The 20,827-nt window shown below is 44.6% G+C and overlaps 1 protein-coding gene across 1 annotated transcript; it reads right to left on the bottom strand.

Annotated features, from left to right (window-relative positions):
* Positions 1–923: 923 nt before the first annotated feature.
* MFSD6L (major facilitator superfamily domain containing 6 like) lies at positions 924–15,676 on the bottom strand. Its single transcript, XM_077458585.1, has 2 exons — positions 15,519–15,676; positions 924–3,239 (listed from the first exon to the last, which is right to left on the bottom strand). The coding sequence occupies exon 2, from the start codon at positions 3,204–3,206 to the stop codon at positions 1,320–1,322; it is 1,887 nt and encodes a 628-aa protein (XP_077314711.1). The 5' UTR covers positions 3,207–3,239; positions 15,519–15,676; the 3' UTR covers positions 924–1,319.
* Between the last annotated feature and the right edge of the window lie 5,151 nt (positions 15,677–20,827).

Genomic DNA, 20,827 nt, shown 5'->3' on the forward strand with positions numbered 1-20,827 from the left:
CCCCTCTAATAGTTTATACCATATATAGCCTCTAATAGTATATACAGTATATCTCTCCTCTAATAGTATATCTCTCCTCTAATAGTATATACAGTATATCTCTTCTAATAGTACAAACAGTATATCTCTCCTCTAATAGTATATACAGTACTGTATATCTTCAATAGTATATACAGTATATCTCCGCTAATAGTATATAAAGTATAGTAAAGTATGGTAAAGTATATATCCCTCTAATATATACAGTATATCTCTTCTGTCTGTTATTCTCAGAGTGGATTCGATATTTTGCTCCCTAACCATATAGTTGGTTATTTATATTTACCACTGAATAGAGAGATATTTAAGAATAAATTGCCTTTTTTTTTTAAACTTTACATATTAACTAAATTATACACCACACTTTTTTCTAAGGTTATTAACCGATTAATCGAAACAATAAATCGGCCAACTAATCGATTATGGAAATAATTGTTAGTTGCAGCCCAAGATTAGTCACAGTTATCACATGGCACAGATGCGCTTTGATTGGCCCTGCCTGTACCATGTGATCACTGTGACCAATCACAGAGATCATCAAAATAGTACATAATGAATGGCTATAAATGAAAGCCATTCATTGTGTACAACCGACATGTGATCGCTGTGATTGGCCACAGCGATCACATGGTACCAGGTCTAGCCCGGTACAACGATTGGTCTGGTGGACACAGCGGGTGATAGGTGCGTACCTTGAGGACGTTATATATGACGTCCACCCAGGATACCAGTACTCCTTGCTCGCCCATTTTTCTACAATAGGCGGGGCTGAAAGTGATTACTCTCAGGACTGGATGGACAGAAATATAGAACCTAGGGCAGGTAAATCAGCAACCCTTTATGTATTTTTAGCTGGATTTGATTTAAAATGATGACAGAACACGTGTAATTTAAAGAATATATTATCTCATTTGCATTAAAAGCCATTAAAGCAGATTATAAATATTGTTCTAAAATTTTGAGTCTTTTTTTTTTCATGACATCAGCAGGTCTCTAATATGGACCTCTGGCCCAGGAGTGTCAACCTTCTGGAGTAAACTTTTCTCTTGTTTTTTTTTTTTGGAATTGCACTAGAGAGATTTTCTTCTCAATAAGTGGGCCCTGCCTTTGCCTGGCATTTCCCATACTATACCAGTACAGGAAATATTGGGTGCAGAACAAGCTCTATGAGTCCCATGGATGAGAAATGAACTGCTTGGATTGGAGAAGTTCTGATATTTCCAGTCTTGGATCCTAGAAACTTCAAGTATTGGACATGGATTACAGCCAACGTCCAAGGGCTACCATATTTTACTGTCATCTTTCATGGCCTTGACCAGCCAGTCTCTTTCCTGCTCATCTTCGGAGTCGCTCATATCACTGTTGTCGGGGGCGAGAAGCCGCGAGTAGTTGATCTTCTTGATTTGGGGAAGCTTGGGTTGGATGACCAAAAACATCAACAGCCAGGTCAGTAACATTACACAGCAGGACTGGAAGAGAATGGCTAGGCTGAAACTGCTGATGACGAAACCGCTGGCAAAGCTGCCTAAGCTGGCTCCGAAGTGGTGGGATAAGCAGTGCAGGACGAGCTGGATGGACCTCTCCATTCCTGGCGTGGCCACGTCATCAATTTGCGATTTGATGGCCCATAAAAGAACACGGTTGCTGAAGGCGCTCGACAACTGAATAGGTAACACGGCCCAAGGTGCCCACAGAAAGGAATAATACAAAAACTCGACTGCTTGGCAGAGGAGGCCAAGAGCCACCATCCACTTGAAGGACAAGGACCTCATAAGTTTGCCTTTAAAAATATACAAGATCATTTCAGAGACTAGGGCGAGGACCACAGAAAGTCCCATGTAAAGTTCAGAGCTCCCCATATCCTGCATCTTCCAAAATAGGAAATTGGCAGAGGTGGACCTCGCGGCACCCATCAAAAATACAGTCACCGAAATCAAGATGATACGGCCGTCGCTTACCATGAGGCCCAAAGCTTTTATGGTCTTGCTTGCGTGTTCCGTTTTCTTCGAGACGTGTATGGGATACAGCGTGCTCAACAGAAGAGTGATAACCATAAAGGTAGAGTAGCTATAAAAGTGGAGGTAGACTCTGGGTAGGCCGGGGATCAAGAAACAGTTGACGTTATCTATCAGAAACACAATGGAGAAGGATCCGAGGCAAGCCCCCAAGTAACGCCAGATCCAGATCTTCTCGTGCCGATCGGTGGCGTCCACAAAGTCAAGGTATTCGTAAACGCTGTCGTCTGCTGTCCACTCCAGAGGTGACGCAACAATTTCCCAAATAAGTACAATTCCCAGAACAACCAGGAATATCTTATGTTCAATCAGAAAGTTCTCGGGTTGGGTAGCCTTTTTGGCAAGGTCTCTTTTCTTTGGCACATCGTGGTAGAAAGATTCAGTTTGCGATTGGAAAGTGATGGGACCAGTACTGTCATCTTGAGGTTCCTGTGCTAAAGAGGTCCTCATAACTGCATCAGTTGAGAAGGTCCTATGCTCTGGGGTGACTGTAGATTGCTCGCTGGTGGTGAGTCTATCTTTTGGCTTGGTAGACCTTTTAGAAGCATCCGTTTTAGGCATTTTTTTGGGGGTGATGGCACTTTTTAAAAAGATGGATAAATCTGGGCGGCGAGGAGTCTCAGCAGGTACATTCTTTAAGGCTTTAGGAGTCATTTTGGTTTCCATGGAGGCCGCATTGCGAAGACTTGTAAACACGACCGATGCCATTGTACTTATCTGGGGAGGTTCAGGCAACACAAGACTGCTGTTGTCCTCAGGTCCGAACAATTCAACGTCCATGGCACCCGGCGTAGTCTGTCTGTTTGCCCCCGAGAGGCTAAGGTTGCAGAACTTAAGGACCATGTCCTGCTGCAGCGGTGGGAAAAAGGTGAGGACCCCGCTAGCCGCCGCCGAAAAAAGCAAAGAAGAAATAATGATGATCCTTCTCTTGCTGTTGGTCTTGGCCACAAAAGAGCAAAACGGAGCCCAGAGAGCGAAGACGATGTGTTTTGCCCCCATTATAATGCCCACCAGTGGGGGGCTTAGTCCGAAGTGTCGGAAGAAGATGGTCAAAAAGGGAAAGACACAGAAATTTCCAATGTTGTGGAAGAAATTGAATAAGCTGGCAATGGCCAAGGTCTTGCTGATGTCCCATTGTTTCGGGGCACTCATGGCTCCAGCTTGAGGCGTCTACTTCCCGGAGACCTGAAAAGAAAAAAAAGAAAAAAATACTTAGCGTTACCGAATTCATGCCAACTGGAGAAATGAATGAGTCAAAATAATTGGACATGTATCACATTTCCATCTTATATTTACTACCTTCATACTTAACCACTTGACCTCCGGTATGTTTTACCCCCCCCTTCATGACCTCATTTTTCGGCACTGTGATACTTTAACTGGTAATTGCGCGGTCATGCAACACTCTACAGAAATGAAATGTATATCATTTATTTCACACAAATAGAGCTTTCTTTTGGTGGTATTTGATCACCACTGCGTATTTTTATTTTTTATTATATAGACAAAATAAAGACCAAAACTTTTGAAAAAAAAAAAAAACCCAAAAGCTATATTTTCTACTTTCTGTTAAAAAACATATCCAATAAAATCTAATTTATTCACAAATTTAGCCCAAAATGTATTGTGCTACATATCTTTGGTAAAAAAATAAATAAAAAAAAATCCCAATGAGGCCCCTTTCACACCAAGGCGGTTTTCAGGCGCTACAGCGCTAAAAATAGCGCCTGAAAAAACCGACCCCTTTCACTCCAATGTGAAAGCCGGAGGGCTTTCACACTGGAGCGGTGCGCTGGCAGGATGGTGAAAAGAGTCCTGCTAGCCGCATCTTTGGAGCGGTGAAGGAGCGGTGTATTCACCGCTCCTACCCATTGAAATCAATGGGGCAGCGCGGCTATACCGCCGGCAAAGCGTTGCTGCAGCGGTGCTTTGCGGGTGGTTTTAACCCTTTTTCGGTCGCTAGGGAGTCCTGGGGAGATCAGAGTTAGTGAATGCAGGCTCCTGGGGAGATCAGATATAGTGAATGCAGGCTCCTGGGGAGATCAGATATAGTGAGTGCAGAGTCCTGGGGAGATCAGATTTAGTGAGTGCAGGCTCCTGGGGAGATCAGATATAGTGAGTGCAGAGTCCTGGGGAGATCAGATATAGAGAATTCAGAGTCCTGGGGAGATCAGATATAGTGAATGCAGAGTCCTGGGGAGATCAGATATAGTGAGTGCAGAGTCCTGGGGAGATCAGATTTAGTGAGTGCAGGCTCCTGGGGAGATCAGATATAGTGAGTGCAGAGTCCTGGGGAGATCAGATTTAGTGAGTGCAGGCTCCTGGGGAGATCAGATATAGTGAGTGCAGAGTCCTGGGGAGATCAGATATAGAGAATGCAGAGTCCTGGGGAGATCAGATATAGTGAGTGCAGGCTCCTGGGGAGATCAGATATAGTGAATGCAGGCTCCTGGGGAGAGCAGATATAGTGAATGCAGAGTCCTGTGGAGAGCAGATATAGTGAGTGCAGGCTCCTGGGGAGATCAGATATAGTGACTGCGGGCTCCTGGGGGGATCAGATATAGTGACTGCAGGCTCCTGGGGAGACCCAATATAGTGAATGCAGGCTCCTGGGGAGACCAGATATAGTGAATGCAGGCTCCTGGGGAGACCATATAGATATAGTGAATGCAGGCTCCTGGGGAGACCATATAGATATAGTGAATGCAGGCTCCTGGGGAGATCAGATATAGTGAATGCAGGCTGCTGGGGAGATCAGATATAGTGAATGCAGGCTCCTGGGGAGATCAGATATAGTGAATGCAGGCTCCTGGGGAGAGCAGATATAGTGAGTGCAGGCTGCTGGGAGATCAGATATAGTGAATGCAGGCTCCTGGGGAGATCAGATATAGTGAATGCAGGCTCCTGGGGAGATCAGATATAGTGAGTGCAGGCTCCTGGGGAGATCAGATATAGTGAATGCAGAGTCCTGGGGAGATCAGATATAGTGAGTGCAGGCTCCTGGGGAGAGCAGATATAGTGAGTGCAGAGTCCTGGGGAGAGTAGATATAGTGAATGCAGAGTCCTGGGGGATCAGATATAGTGAATGCAGAGTCCTGGGGGATCAGATATAGTGAATGCAGAGTCCTGGGGAGATCAGATATAGTGAATGCAGAGTCCTGGGGGGATCAGATATAGTGAATGCAGGGTCCTGGGGGGATCAGATATAGTGAGTGCAGGCTCCTGGGGAGATCAGATATAGTGAGTGCAGGCTCCTGGGGAGATCAGATATAGTGAATGCAGGCTCCTGGGGAGATCAGATATAGTGAATGCAGGCTCCTGGGGAGATCAGATATAGAGAATGCAGAGTCCTGGGGAGATCAGATATAGTGAATGCAGAGTCCTGGGGAGATCAGATATAGTGAGTGCAGGCTCCTGGGGAGATCAGATATAGTGAGTGCAGAGTCCTGGGGAGATCAGATATAGTGAATGCAGGCTCCTGGGGAGATCAGATATAGAGAATGCAGAGTCCTGGGGAGATCAGATATAGTGAATGCAGAGTCCTGGGGAGATCAGATATAGTGAGTGCAGGCTCCTGGGGAGATCAGATATAGTGAGTGCAGAGTCCTGGGGAGATCAGATATAGTGAGTGCAGGCTCCTGGGGAGATCAGATATAGTGAGTGCAGGCTCCTGGGGAGATCAGATATAGTGAGTGCAGGCTCCTGGGGAGATCAGATATAGTGAGTGCAGGTTCCTGGGGAGAGCAGATATAGTGAGTGCAGGCTCTTGGGGAGATCAGATATAGTGAGTGCAGGCTCCTGGGGAGATCAGATATAGTGAGTGCAGGCTCCTGGGGAGATCAGATATAGTGAGTGCAGAGTCCTGGGGAGATCAGATATAGTGAGTGCAGGTTCCTGGGGAGAGCAGATATAGTGAGTGCAGGCTCTTGGGGAGATCAGATATAGTGAATGCAGGCTCCTGGGGAGAGCAGATATAGTGAGTGCAGGCTCTTGGGGAGATCAGATATAGTGAGTGCCGGCTCCTGGGGAGAGCAGATATAGTGAATGCAGAGTCTGGGGTTTTAGTAACACTAACATGCTTTGGCTTTGGCTCGAGTTCTCACGGTAAGTTTATTTTTTACCAGCAAATGAGTGTAATTTTCTATGGCGCATGAGGACAGGCACTTGATCTCATGCATGTGAAGTATGACAATACTGCCAGACCTTGTGAGATCTCAGTTTGGGTAGAAGATTTCCCTGAAGGCAATAGTGAGGCAGCCCTTCCCTGGGGGCTACATCACCGCTACCTCCAGGGAAACTAGGAAAAGGAAACCAAAAAATAAAATGTTTTTTAAAGATCGCAGTTTCAGGTGATTTCACGCCAGCTTGCAGAAATGCATCTCAATATGAATTTTTGGGGAAAGGTCCACTCAAAATAAAAACTGAAACTGAATAATAATAAAAAAAAAACATATATATACACACACACACACACACACACACACACACACACACACACACAGTATCTGACAGAAGTAAGTACACCTCTCACATTTTTGTAAATATTTTATTCTCTTTTCTCATGAGACAACACTGAAGAAATTACACTTTGCTACAATGTAAAGTAGCGAGTGTGTTCAGCGTCCTATCCAGAGGTTGTCTTTGGGAAATAGACGTAGGAGTGCTGCCAGCATTGCTGCAGAGGTTGTAGGGGTGGGGGGGTCAGCCTGTCAGTGCTCAGACCATACGCCGCACACTGCATCAAATTGGTCTGCATGGCTGTCATCCCAGAAGGAAGCCTCTTCTAAAGATGATGCACAAGAAAGACCACAAACAGTTTGCTGAAGACAAGCAGACAGAGGAGATGGATTACTGGAACCATGTCCTGTGCTCTGATGAGTGACAATATTTGGGGTCAGATGGTGACAAGCGTGTGTGGGGGCAACCAGGTGAGGAGCACAAAGACAAGTGTGTCTTGTCTACAGTCAGGCATGGTGGTGGGGGTGTCATGGTCTGGGGCTGCATGATTTGCCGCCGTGCCATCACGTGCGCGCCAGCCGGGAGCTCCGTGAGTCGGGTCGCGGGTCCCTCGGACTCGATGTCGGCGGGGATACCCGCGATTGTCTCACGGAGAGAGAAGAACAGGGAGGTGCCGATGTAAACAAGCATCTCCCTGTTCTGCCTAGTGACAGTGTCACTGATCTCTGCCCCCTGTGATCGGGAGCAGAGATCAGCGACGTGTCACTGCTAGCCCATTCCCCTACAGTTAGAATCACTCCCTAGGACACACTTAACCCCTACAGCGCCACCTAGTGTTAATTCATTCACTGCCAGTCACATTTACACAGTAATCAATGCAATTTTAATCGCACTGATCACTGTATAAATGTGAATGGTCCCAAAATCACGCCAAAATTGTCCGACGTGTCCGCCATAATGTCGCAGTCATGATAAAAAAAAAAAATAATAATAAAAAAAAAAAATCGCTGTCTACTAATTAAAAAAAAAGAAAAATATTAATAAAAAATGCCATAAAACTATCCCTATTTTGTAGACGCTATAACTTTTGCGCAAACCAATCAATAAACGCTTATTGCGATTTTTTCTTTTTTGACTAAAAATATGTAGAAGAACACGCATCAGCCTGAACTGAGGAAAAAAATGTTTTTTTTTAAATATATTTTTGGGGGATATTTATCATAGCAAAAAATTTACACTTTTTTTTTTTTTTTTTTAGCGCAAAAAAGAAAAAAACGCAGAGGTGATCAAATACCAACAAAATATAGCTCTATGTGTGGTGAAAAAAAGAACGTCAATTTTGTTTGGGAGCCGCGTCGCACGACCGCGCAATTGCCAGTTAAAGCGACGCAGTGCCGAATCGCAAAAAGTGGCCTGGTCTTTGGCCAGCAAAATTGTCCGGGGGCTGAAGCGGTTCATTCTTTTTTTTTTCTTTACTGACTGGAACTCCGCTTTAACCTCTTGCTGGCCAGCCACCGTCGTTATATAGCGGCAGGTTGGCTCTCCGGTGCGAATCGCCGCAGCAGTACGGCGGCTCGCGCAGTAGTATGCCCGTGGGTCGGGGTGGACTCGGTGACCCACGGGTCGCCTAGTACAGGGGCAGAATGGGGGGGGGGATCTACCAGTGTAAACAAGCGTATCCCCCTACTGCCAGATGACATGTGAGATCTTCTGTTCCCAGTGATCAGGAACAGCGATCTCTGTCATGTCCCTGGTAGCCCAACCCCCCCACCCTGCAGTTAGAACACACCCAGGGAACACACTTAACCCCTTGATCGCACCCCCCCTCTAGTATTAACCCCTTCCCTGCCAGTGACATTTATACATTGATCAGTGCTTTTTTATAACTCTGATCAATGTAATAACGTCACTGGTCCCAAAAAAAGTGTAATTTGGGGGTCAGATTTGTCCACCGCAATTTCGCAATCCCACAAAAAAAAAATAACAAAAATAAAAAGGGCGCAGATCACTGCCATTACCAGTAAAAACACTAAAAAAATAAAAACAAAAGTCCCAAAATTTTTCCCATAGTTTGTAGACGCAATAACTTTTGCACAAACCAATCAATATACGCTTATTGTGATTTTTTTTTTTTTTAACAAAAATATGTAGAATACACATCGGCCTAAACTGATGAATACATTTTGGTTTTTTTTATATGTATTATAGCAAAAAGTTAAAAAAATTATTATTATTATTATTTTTTTTTAATTGGCGCTCTTTGTTTACAGTGCAAAAAACAAAAACCGCAGAGGTGATCAAATACCACCAAAAGAAAACTCTATTTGTGGGGGGGCTGGGGGGGGGGGGAGGACGTTGATTTTGTTTGGGTACAGCGCGATTGTGAGTTAATGGGATGCAGTGCCGTATCGCAAAAAAAAATAAAAAATGGCCTGGTCATTAAGGGGGTAAATCAATCCGGTCCTTAAAAGGGGTTGTAAACCCTCATGTTTTTTTTTTTTCCACCTTAATGCCCGGTATTGAAGTGGTCAAAAGAAACAAACAAAAAAAATAAATAACAAAAAAAAAAAAAAAAAAAAAAAGAGGGTTTAGTAAACCTTTAAGTAGTTAAACCTGCTAGTCCCATCTAATTCCACCCCTCCCCCCAGACTGACAATGCTGCTGTCCGAACGTACCCCCTGTGCTCCTTCATGCAGAGGGGGGGGGGGGGGGGCGCTCTAATACAGGAGGTGCGTTACTGGCCATATCACCGGGTGAAAATAGAGAGGAAAAAAAATTAAATGAAATAAAAAATTCCAAAAAAAAGCCTAAAAAAATATAAAACATAAAAATAAAAAAATAAATAAAAAAAGCCTAAAAAAAATATTAAATAAAAAAAAATTCCAAAAAAAAATAAAATTAAAAAGCCTAAAAAAATATAAAACAAAAAAAGCCCAAAAAGCCTAAAAAAAATTAAAATAAAAAAAGCCTAAAAAAAATAAAATAAAAAAAAATTCCAAATAAAATTAAAAAGCCTAAAAAAATATAAAACAAAAAAAGCCAAAAAAAGCCTAAAAAAAAATAAAAATAAAAAAAGCCTAAAAAAAAATAAAAATAAAAAAAGCCTAAAAAAAATAAAATAAAAAAAATTCCAAAAAAATAAAATTAAAAAGCCTAAAAAAATATAAAACAAAAAAAGCCTAAAAAAAAAATAAAATACAAAAAAAAAAGCCTAAAAAAAAATAAAATAAATAAAAATCCAAAAAAAATAAAATTAAAAAGCCTAAAAAAAAAATAAATAAAAACGAATGGAGCCGCCACATCTAATGATTAATAAGCTGCAATATATGATTTTTTTGCTTTAATACCGCTTTAAAAAGAGGAGCTCACCTACCTGCATCAAACGCTGGGTAGAACAGCAAAGATAAAAAGGTAACAAAATAAAAATAAAAACATCTTCTCATTTCCTGAATATGAACACGGCGCGTCTCCAGAACATGGTTTCCTTCTTTTTCGGTCAACGTGCGCCACAAATACCGAACTTCGGATGCAAATACCGACCCAACACCAGACCGAGCCGCTCACCCGCAGGGCGCGGAGGTGGGGAAAGTCAGAGAGACTCGGGAAATCCCAACCTTACTCTTTATCTACAGATTACTATTATTATTATTTTTTTTTTATATAGTGAATTATAAAATAGAACGTCGTAATATTTGTTGGATGATTTCTGTGTGCCCAGTCAGGACGGCGGGGAAGCTCTGCACGTGGTGTTGTAGAGAGCGTCTCCCGGGGGTGTGAATGTTTGCTGACAGCTGCAGGACGCCACTTCCTGGTGTAATACGGAGCCCGGGACGCCTCGTTCTCACAAATCACACAAGAAAATATTCGCTACAATATTCAGGAAGATAACAAAGTTTATACATAGGCAAAACTCTGTTCTTAATGGTAACGAGTGGAGATGGATTAGAACATCTGTCAGGTATTTATTGCTGTGTCCCCGTTAGGGACATTCACCCTCTCTATTTGTCCTGTTTACAATTAGCACCGAAAATGAAAGAAAATCCCAAGTTTTGTGTTGTCACCAGAAAAGGAATAGAGGGAAAATCTTCCAATGGGGACGCTTGTTCTGGTGACAACCACTTTGCAGGGATTTCGTCTCACTTCCTGTTGTGGCTATGGGACAGGAAGTGAAGGGAAATCTCTCTAACGGGACACAGATGGGGTTTATAACCCTTCCTTACTCTATCCAAAATGAAAAAGAAATGCCTTTAGTTCCAATGGGGACACTAATTCTGGTGACAACCACTTTGCAGGGATTTCCTCTCACTTCCCGTTTTGGCTATGGGACAGGAAGTGAAGGGAAATCTCCCTAATGGGATACAGATGGCAAGAAGAAAAAACCCAACAGGGGTATAACTCATTCTTACTCTATCCAAAATAAAAATAAAATACCTTTAGTTCCAATGGGGACACTAGTTCTGGTGGCACACCTAGATTCTCTCACTTAAGGGATTTCTTCTCACTTCCTGTTGTGGCTATGGGACATGAAGTGAAGGGAAAATTTCCCCAATAGGACACAGACAGGGTTTATTACTCTCCCTTACTCTATCCAAAATGAAAAAAAAAAATGCCTTTAGTTCCAAAGGGGACACTAGATCTGGTGACAACCACTGCAAAGGGATTTCCACTCACTTCCTGTTGTGGCTATGGGACAGGAAGTGAAGGGAAATCTCCCCAATAGGACACAGATGACAAAAATTAAAACTGACAAAATGGAAAAAAAAAAAAAAAAGAGGACACTCTTTCTGGTGACACCCCGAGATATCCTCACTTCGAAAGGAGTTTCTTCTCACTTCCTATTGTGGCTATGGGACAGGAAGTGAAGGGAAATCTCCCAAACGGGACACAAATGGGGTTTATAAGCCTCCCTTACTCTATCCAAAATGAAAAAGAAATGCATTTAGTTCTATTGGGAACATTACTTCTGGTGATAACCACTTTACAGAGATTTATTCTCACTTCCTGTTTTGGCTATGGGACAGGAAGTGAAGGGAAATCTCCCCAATAGGACACAGATAACAAAAATTAAAACTGACAAAATGAAAAAAAAAAACTGCTTTGGGGCAACTTCATCACGACTTGCACTGACTTCTGCTAATGAAGTCGCAAGCAAGCCGCCATAAAGTTGCTTAGGCTGTCGAAGTCGCACGACTTTGAAGCCAACCCTAGATGTGAACTGCGCCTCAATGGACGAGGGTTAAACCCCCTTGGAAGTGTTTCTTTCCTTCTTGTAGACACAACAGGCAGAGCGGGGTGAGGGCAAATCCCCTGTCAGTTGTCACCGCCACCAGTGTCCCCATTGGCAGCATTTACTTCCTGCTCTGGTGACAACTGCAAAAAATCTGGAGTTCCCACCACTTCCTGTCTCTACAACAAAGGTCGCTAGGATAAAAGTAGAGAAGGTGATTTTTCCCAGTGGGGAAAGCAATAAAACCCGACAGGAGTTCTAACCCTTCTCTATCCTAAACTAAAAAGTTTTGGGAAGGGGTTATAGTACACTGCAAACCCTTTCCACCTGTCCCTTTAAAAAAAAAAAAAAAAAAACTCTGAACGGTGGCGGAAGCTTGGCTGATCATGTGCTGCTGTTAATCATTTTGCCCAGGAAGACGTCTTTTGATGACGAAACGTGTTGGTGGGAGAACTCCTACTAATGTCTTTGCGTTTCAGGAAGTGGATGCCGGCTTGGCGATTGTATTTTACATGTGCGTGTGTTTTTAATTGTATGTAAGTGTATCTCTTTACTATGGAGAGGCTTTTCTTCTCTTGCCTTACATGTATTGCTGTGCTGGGAACCTGGATATGTGTATCTAACGGACGGTGCCCCCGGGGGCAATATTGTAGCTGTGTGGAGGGCGACCTTGACGTCCAAGGAGAGTACATATGTGCTTTATGACCACTCTTGATTTAAGGGGGTCACGGAAAGTTGGTAAGCGAGTACCCAGTGGGAGCCAGGAACGCTGGCGGGGGGGAGGGGGGGACCCAAGATGAGGAGGATCGGGGCTGCTCTGTGTAAAACCATTACACAGAGCAGATAAGTATGACATGTTTGAATTCCCTTTATGATCATCTTAATGGAACATTCCATGAGTGTGTGAGTGGAGGACCTCAGGGGAGTTTGTACGGCTCGGTGACACGGGTTCTATTTGGCAAACATCCCGAAGCTGCAGCCGGGACCGGTCCGGCAAGTTGCGGATTGTCACCAAACCGGTATTTCCAAAAGAAGAGCCGGCGAAATCAGAGTGCGTGATGAACCGACTGGCCTGTGCGCGGGTCACGGCACAGGAGCTGCCGGGGGTCACAATGCAGCACCAAAAATATGATATCTAGAATTAAAGGAGGTGTACACCCCCCGATTATAGACGGCTCCGATTGGTGCCCTTTGATCTCTTCACCACTTGAAGAGCAATTTCTGCCAGTTTTGTTTATATGTAACAATCAGTATCTTTTTTTTTGGTGCTAGAAAATTTTCTCTCCACATTGGATGTTCTTCTTTCATAAAAGTAGCATATAAATCAGGAAAATACCACATTATGACCACTAGATGGTGCTGGTGAATATAGGAAATACATTATTGACTATGCCAGCTCCATCTAGTGGCCATAATGCGAGAATGCAGCCTAACAACATCCGATTTTGTCCCCATTCGCAGATCCACTTATACAGAATGAGAAGCTCTGCGTTTTTTTATTATTTTTTTTTAACATAAAGTAGAACTAAAGGCATTTTTTTATTCATTTTTGGAGGGTTATAGCCCTGTCACTTTTTTTTATTCCTATCTGTGTCACATTGGGGGGAAAAAAATCCCTTCACTTCCTGTCCCATAGGCAAAACAGGAAGTCCCTCCAAAGTGAAGTTGTCACGCGAACTAGTGTCCCCATTGGACGATTTCTTTCCTTTCTTCCTGTTCTGGTGACAACCCAAAATTTGGGCTTTCGATGGACAATTGGGAGGGTGGAAACCTGAATGGGTTGCATTAGGTGGGCTTCCCCCACAGTGATGGCGACACGTACGGCAGTTTTTTTTTTTTTGGCCATAGGCGCAAAGCACTGCAAAAATAGCATGTAAACACCCCTGTCTGCTATTTGCCACTTATAGGGGGGGGGGGGGGGGGGGTGTGTGGAAAAAGCGCAGCTCAACCAAGCATTTTTACCACCCTCCCCAACTGCAAGTCTAACAGGAAGTCCTCGTTCACACTCTTAGCTGCCTTCTGAATGTTCGATTTGTTTCTTTTCGTTTTTTTTCCAGTCCCAAGAGGAGACTTAATCCCATTCACATCTGTGCATTCCGGCAACTTGAAACGCGTGAAAAAAAAAAATGCACTTGCACGAAGACCCCATTCACACCTAGACAGTGGCAACGCATTTTGCTTTTTTTCCCCATTCGACGACAAGCATAGGGCAGCCCATTTCACTTGAATGAAAAAAAAAAAAAAAATGAAAAAAAAAAAAATATTCCCGCGCTATAAAATATCACAAAAGACAGAAAATATAAATCACATAAAAGAGAACTAAGTAGAGCTTCTACCACCGATACGTACAATCGCTGTACACATAACAACCAATCAGATAAAAGTGAAGCGCTCCACGCTACAAAACGCAGTAATGACAGAAGGCAAAACGCAGTAATGATAGAAGGCGACAAAACGCAATAACGACAGAAGGCGACAAAACGCAATAATGACAACAGGCAACAAAACGCAATAATGCAAATAAAAACCAACCAGCTGACGCGTCTCGCTCCCTCCAGGCTTTCTCAGGACTTCTTTTTATTTGCATTATTGTATCATTTTGTATCAGTTTCATATTTACTCTTTATGTTTGCAGCATGAGGCTATTTGTCAAGATTGCTTCAAATTAGACTTTTGTATGGGACTTCTATTTAACCACTTGCCTACCGGGTACTTTTTACCCCTTTCCTGCCCAGGCCAATTTTCAGCTTTCAGCGCTGTCACAATTTGAATGATAATTGCACGGTCATGTGACACTGTAAACATTGAACATTTGTATCATTTTTCCCCCCACACAAATAGAACTTTCTTTTGGTGGTATTTAATCACCACTGGAGAGGGGGGGGGGGGGGGGGGGTTATTTTTGGTAAACAAACGAAAAAAAGACTGAAATTTTATAAAAACAAAAAACAAAAAAACCCAGCTAGCGCTGAAATACTGCGAGCCAAGCGTTGGTAGTGCAGTCCCACCACCTAAATAAATAAATAAATAAAAATAAAAAAAAAAGGGGGGGGGAGGGATCAACTTTGCATTAGTCCATTTTTAGACATATGATAATAACCAACGCGTTTCAACAGCCCACCTACATTGCAGCCGCTTGGGGCTGCGCACACTGTGAGCGCTTGCAAACGTTTTTTTTTTTTTACAGACACGCAGGGCAGTTGGTGCCGCTTGCCAGGAGCATTAATATATTGCAAAAATAATGAATTACGACTGCGACAATTTGTACAAACCCAAGAGGCCGACATGGAGGTGGGCTGTTAAAACGCGTCAATTATGTCTGAAAGGGGGGGGGGGGGCGTGTAATGCGAATGTTGTGAAACTTTTTTTTTTTTTTTTCGTTAAATTTGCACCTGTCGGTGCCGCCGGCGGCCAATCACAGAAATTCGCCATGGTTGACGTCGGACAGGTCTGAACGGACGCATTTGGAGCCAATCAGGATCCTGCCATTCGCCAAATGGGGCAATCTAACTGGCTGATTATTGATAAAATCCCATTTCATATCCATGTATCATTATACATATTGTAGTATATAGTAGAACTGGACCTCAGGGAGTATATATACACATGTATACAGTATATACACATGATTTCAGGAGATAGATAGATATATACATATATATATATATATTAGCATACACATAAATTATATCTATATACACCCCGGACAATGCTCTTCTATGTATTATTATCATCATCATTATGATGTATTATTCTAAGGCCGATGACGTCACACGCACCTGCAGCCGCTCACACCGGGCTCCCCTCCTCCTCCGCCGTTCTGGGCCTCCTGGCCGCCGGGGGCCCCTCCATACCGGACCGGACACAGTGTGGCACCTGCTGTCCCCGCCCACCGCCTCACCTGCCCGGGGACACGTCACTTAGAACCGCCACCGCCCCGCTCCTCCCACACACAGGACCGCCGGCAGGGGTCGCTGTTGGCCAGGCTCAGCGCGCACACGGCGGTTGCTAGGGAGACGGAGCGGGTAATAGAGAAGGAGGAGACAGGGGAAGGGGGCGTTCTCTGCCGCCATCTTGTGTCCACATCGCTAACTGCAGCGCTGAGGTGATTTTTTTTTTCTACTCTGAGAGGGAGAGTGTCGGGCGGGAGAGGTGAGAAGGATTGGATTACCTTGGAAATAGGGGACTGTGTATAGAGCATGGGGCACCAACTATGGATCGTGGGGCCCCACATATAGGCTGTGGTCTCCAATTGTAGATTGTGGCCCCTAATTATAGACCATGGGGCCCCAAATATAGGCTGTGGGAACCGACTATAGATTGTGGCCCCAGCTTTAGACAGTGGGCCCCAACTGTAGACCATGGGGTCCCAAATGTAGGCTGTGGTCCCCAACTACAGACCATGGGCACCATTGTAGACCACAGGGCCTCTGCTATAGACTGTGGGCACAACTATGGATCATGGGACCCCAAATATAGGCAGTGGTCTTCAACTATAGATTGTGGGCCTCAGCTATAGACCATGGGGAACCAGCTATGGAATAGAACTGTTCGTGGATAAGATACATAATGATGCTATTCAGGGGAATATTTCTAAAATCTAGCAAACTAGTGCTAGGAAAAGCTAAGAGACTTGCCTGGTTTGGTGTGACTGTATGGGAAGGTGTTGCCTGGTTTGGTGTGACTGTATGGGAAGGTGTTGCCTGGTTTGGTGTGACTGTATGGGAAGGTGTTGCCTGGTTTGGTGTGACTGTATGGGAAAGTGTTGGATGGTTTGGTGTGACTGTATGGGAGGGTGTTGGGTGGTTTGGTGTGACTGTATGGGAGGGTGTTGGGTGGTTTGGTGTGACTGTATGGGACGGTGTTGCCTGGTTTGGTGTGACCGTATGGGAAAGTGTTGGATGGTTTGGTGTGACTGTATGGGAGGGTGTTGGGTGGTTTGGTGTGACTGTATGGGAGGGTGTTGGGTGGTTTGGTGTGACTGTATGGGACGGTGTTGCCTGGTTTGGTGTGACCGTATGGGAAAGTGTTGGATGGTTTGGTGTGACTGTATGGGAGGGTGTTGGGTGGTTTGGTGTGACTGTATGGGAGGGTGTTGGGTGGTTTGGTGTGACTGTATGGGACGGTGTTGCCTGGTTTGGTGTGACCGTATGGGAAAGTGTTGGATGGTTTGGTGTGACTGTATGGGAGGGTGTTGGGTGGTTTGGTGTGACTGTATGGGAAGGTGTTGGGTGGTTTGGTGTGACTGTATTGGAAGGTGTTGGCTGGTTTGGTGTGACTGTATTGGAAGGTGTTGGCTGGTTTGGTGTGACTGTATGGGTGGGTGTTGCCTGGTTTGGTGTGACTGTATGGGACGGTGTTGGCTGGTTTGGTGTGACTGTATGGAAAGGTGTTGCCTAGTTTGGTGTTACTGTATGGAAAGGTGTTGGGTGGTTTGGTGTGACTGTATGGAAAGGTGTTGCCTAGTTTGGTGTGACTGTATGGAAAGGTGTTGGGTGGTTTGGTGTGACTGTATGGGAAGGTGTTGGCTGGTTTGGTGTGACTGTATTGGAAGGTGTTGGCTGGTTTGGTGTGACTGTATGGGAGGGTGTTGCCTGGTTTGGTGTGACTGTATGGAAAGGTGTTGCCTAGTTTGGTGTGACTGTATGGAAAGGTGTTGGGTGGTTTGGTGTGACTGTATGGGAAGGTGTTGGCTGGTTTGGTGTGACTGTATGGGAGGGTGTTGGCTGGTTTGGTGTGACTGTATGGGAGGGTGTTGGCTGGTTTGGTGTGACTGTATGGGACGGTGTTGGGTGGTTTGGTGTGACTGTATGGGACGGTGTTGGCTGGTTTGGTGTGACTGTATGGGAGGGTGTTGCGTGGTTTGGTGTGACTGTATGGGAAGGTGTTGGATGGTTTGGTGTGACTGTATATGGGAAGGTGTTGGATGGTTTGGTGTGACTGTATATGGGAAGGTGTTGGATGGTTTGGTGTGACTGTATATGGGAAGGTGTTGGATGGTTTGGTGTGACTGTATATGGGAAGGTGTTGGATGGTTTGGTGTGACTGTATATGGGAAGGTGTTGGATGGTTTGGTGTGACTGTATATGGGAAGGTGTTACCTGGTTTGGTGTGACTGTATGGGACGGTGTTGGGTGGTTTGGTGTGACTGTATGGGACGGTGTTGGGTGGTTTGGTGTGACTGTATGGGAGGGTGTTGCCTGGTTTGGTGTGACTGTATGGGAAGGTGTTGGCTGATTTTCCAATCATTTTGATGGCATTCTTGGCTTGTTTTGAACCAGTGTTGGACCGTGGTGAAGAATGAAGCCCGATGGCTCTGGGAGTCCAATAATAAGGAGATGGCAGATTATTAAGGACATGGTGTAAAAAAGGAAGATAATGGATTCTTCGACCCTCCGTGAGGGTGACTGGGAAGATGGCGAGTTCACCTCTGCTGCCAGTCGTCCTGAAAGCTGGAATCCCGAGACCGGGCATGAGGAGGAGTCTACAGAACCACCATACCGGCCAAGGTAATCTTATGACATAATGGGGCAAAGTCATGTGACTTTTAATTGTGTAAATCGGGTGATTTCAGTTTGTGGGGGGATGGTGACCAGAGGAAGAACATTTCCTCATCCGAAAATCTCCAAAATAATTCCCGTCTACCGATTGGCCCAGCCGGGCATCTCTGTCTCAGGATTCTCTATAATGGAGATGAATGGTCTCCAGAAGGAGCGGAGATTTATCTATGGCGTCCCGTCTGGCTGCCGTTCATGTGAACAAGGCTCTAGAAGTTTGGCACGTTTCTTGCCACCCATTGGTGATGTAGGCACAGATGAATGTATATATGACAGAGGATAATTTCAGGGTGAAGGGGCACATCTGCTAGGACTGGTGGGGGGCGGTAAATGCATACTGGCTTCTATTTTGGCACCTGTGGGGGGTTCGGCCTTTACAAGGGATCGCAGGGCTGATCTGTGAAATGAAGATCTTTCCAGAACTCCACAATTATTGATCTTTGAAGGTGACGGGAAATACTCAGAAAAAAACATTTATCATTGTTTTCCTTTGAAGATCTGTAATGTTTATTATTGGATAGTGAGCTCTGAAATCCCTAAATCCACCCCTCATCATCGTGTGTCTCCTGGAATCTCCGTGTGATTTGTGTATTTCCCCAGATCTGTGCAGTGATCCCATGTGAGACGTCCTGTAATAAAGACCGCCCACCGCTGATCTCTAACGTTGTGCAGGGTGACCGGTCTTGTCTCCGCCCCCTCCTGTATTTTGCAGGCAGCATGTAGTAGGTGGAGTTTGCTGGGTCCCTCCCACAACTTTGCTCTCTTTTTGTTGGGTGAATGCTGTGTGAATCTTGGGTGAATGTTGTGTGAATCGGGGGGGGGGGGGGGGGGATCTTGGGTGAGTGTCATTCTTGAGTGGATGTTGTGTGAATCTCAGGGGGGGGGGAAATGTTGGGCAAATTTTGGGTGAATTTTTGGTGAATGTGTGAATCTTTGGGGAATGTTGACTGTTGGGTGAATGAGGTGATTTGTTTGGTAAATGTATGAATCTTTGGTGAGTGTTCATTCTTGGGTGAATGTCATGTGAATCATGGGTGAATTTTGTGAGTATTGAATCTTGGGTAGGTGTTGGGTGAATGTTGGACAAATCTTGGGTGTGTTCATTCTTGGGTGAATGTTGTGTCAATCAGGGGGAATCTTGGGTGGATGTTGTGTGAATTTCAGGGGAATATTGGGCAAATCTTGGGTGAATTTTGAGGCTTGGGTGAATTTTTGGTGAATGTTGACTCTTTGGGTAAATGAGGTGTGTGTATATATACATACATATACATTTTTTTTTTTTTAAGTTTTGTGAATGTTGTATGATTCATACATCATTCACAAAAAAGTGTTAATTCTTGGGTGGATGTTGTGTGAATTTTGGGAGAATGTTGTGTGAATCTCAGGGGAATGTTGGGTGAATTTTTGGTGAATGTTGTGTGAATCTTTGGGGAATGTTGACTGTGAGTGAATGCTGTGTGAATCTTGGGTGAATAAGGTGATTTGTTTGGTGAATGTTGCATGAATCTTGGGTGAGTGTTCATTCTTGGGTGAATGTCATGTGAATCTGGTGAGTGTTCAATCTTGGGTAGGTGTTTTGTGAATGGTGAATGTTGTGTGAATCTTGGGTGAGTGTTGCATTTTTGGTGAATCTTTGGGGTATGTTGGGTGGAGCTTGGGTGAATGTTATGTGAAGCTTGGGTGCATCTTCTGCAAAGTGATCGCTCTTCAGTAAAGATTGGGAGGTAAGTGACGATCTGTGATGTTTGGGGTCCCGGCTGGTTGTTGCTGCAGTCCTCGCTTCTCCTAGAGCTGTCTCCAGTGACGTGCGGTGGGAATAGAGATACTTTCGGGTCACGTGCGTTTGGATGCGTTTAGGTGAATTAAGGCGGATGAAGCTTTTGAGTGTTAATGGATTCCGTTGACCAGAACATTCATGTATTCTGCCCATTGGAATGAATGAACACACAAGCGTTTAGGTGCATGCTGTGATTTTTCTGCTCATTGGCTCCTCCCCTCAGTGCCGGTTCACACTACCGCGACACGACTTGCGCGCGACTTATCGACGCGACTTCGACGCGACTTCGACGCGACTTCGACGCGACTTCGACGCGACTTTCGACGCGACTTCGACGCGACTTCGACGCGACTTAGCGCGACTTCGACGCGACTTAGCGCGATTTACAAGTCGCCTCAAGCACAGGCGACTTTGCCTATGGCCAATCAGCGCTACTCAGCTCTTGTGACATCATTGTTGTTTCCTGTCGCTTCTTCCTGCTTCCTGTCGTGTGTCTTGTCCTGTCACCACAATGTTGTCATTGCCTTATTTGATGAGAGCTGTAGTAACTGCTGGTGTGGCAGTGTTAATGGAAGAGGAGGAAGAGAGGAAGCGAAGGATGAGGATGAGAAGACGACGCCGCTACTGGATCCATCCAATTATTGCAAGTAGAGACAGTAGAGGCCAATTTTGGGCCATCTATGAAAATTTGCGTGTTTTTGAGGACAAGTTTTACAACTATACCCGGATGTCAATTGCAAGGCAAGTACATATG

This window comes from Lithobates pipiens, unplaced genomic scaffold, assembly GCF_037356315.1.
Source record: "Lithobates pipiens isolate NorthernLeopardFrog02 unplaced genomic scaffold, aLitPip1_a1.2 Scaffold_28, whole genome shotgun sequence".
In the NCBI taxonomy this organism is placed as follows: domain Eukaryota; kingdom Metazoa; phylum Chordata; class Amphibia; order Anura; family Ranidae; genus Lithobates; species Lithobates pipiens.

What these genes read in the sequence shown, in the direction of transcription:
- MFSD6L (XM_077458585.1), bottom strand. Translation starts at nt 3,206, where the DNA reads ATGAGTGCCCCGAAACAATGGGACATCAGCAAGACCTTGGCCATTGCC.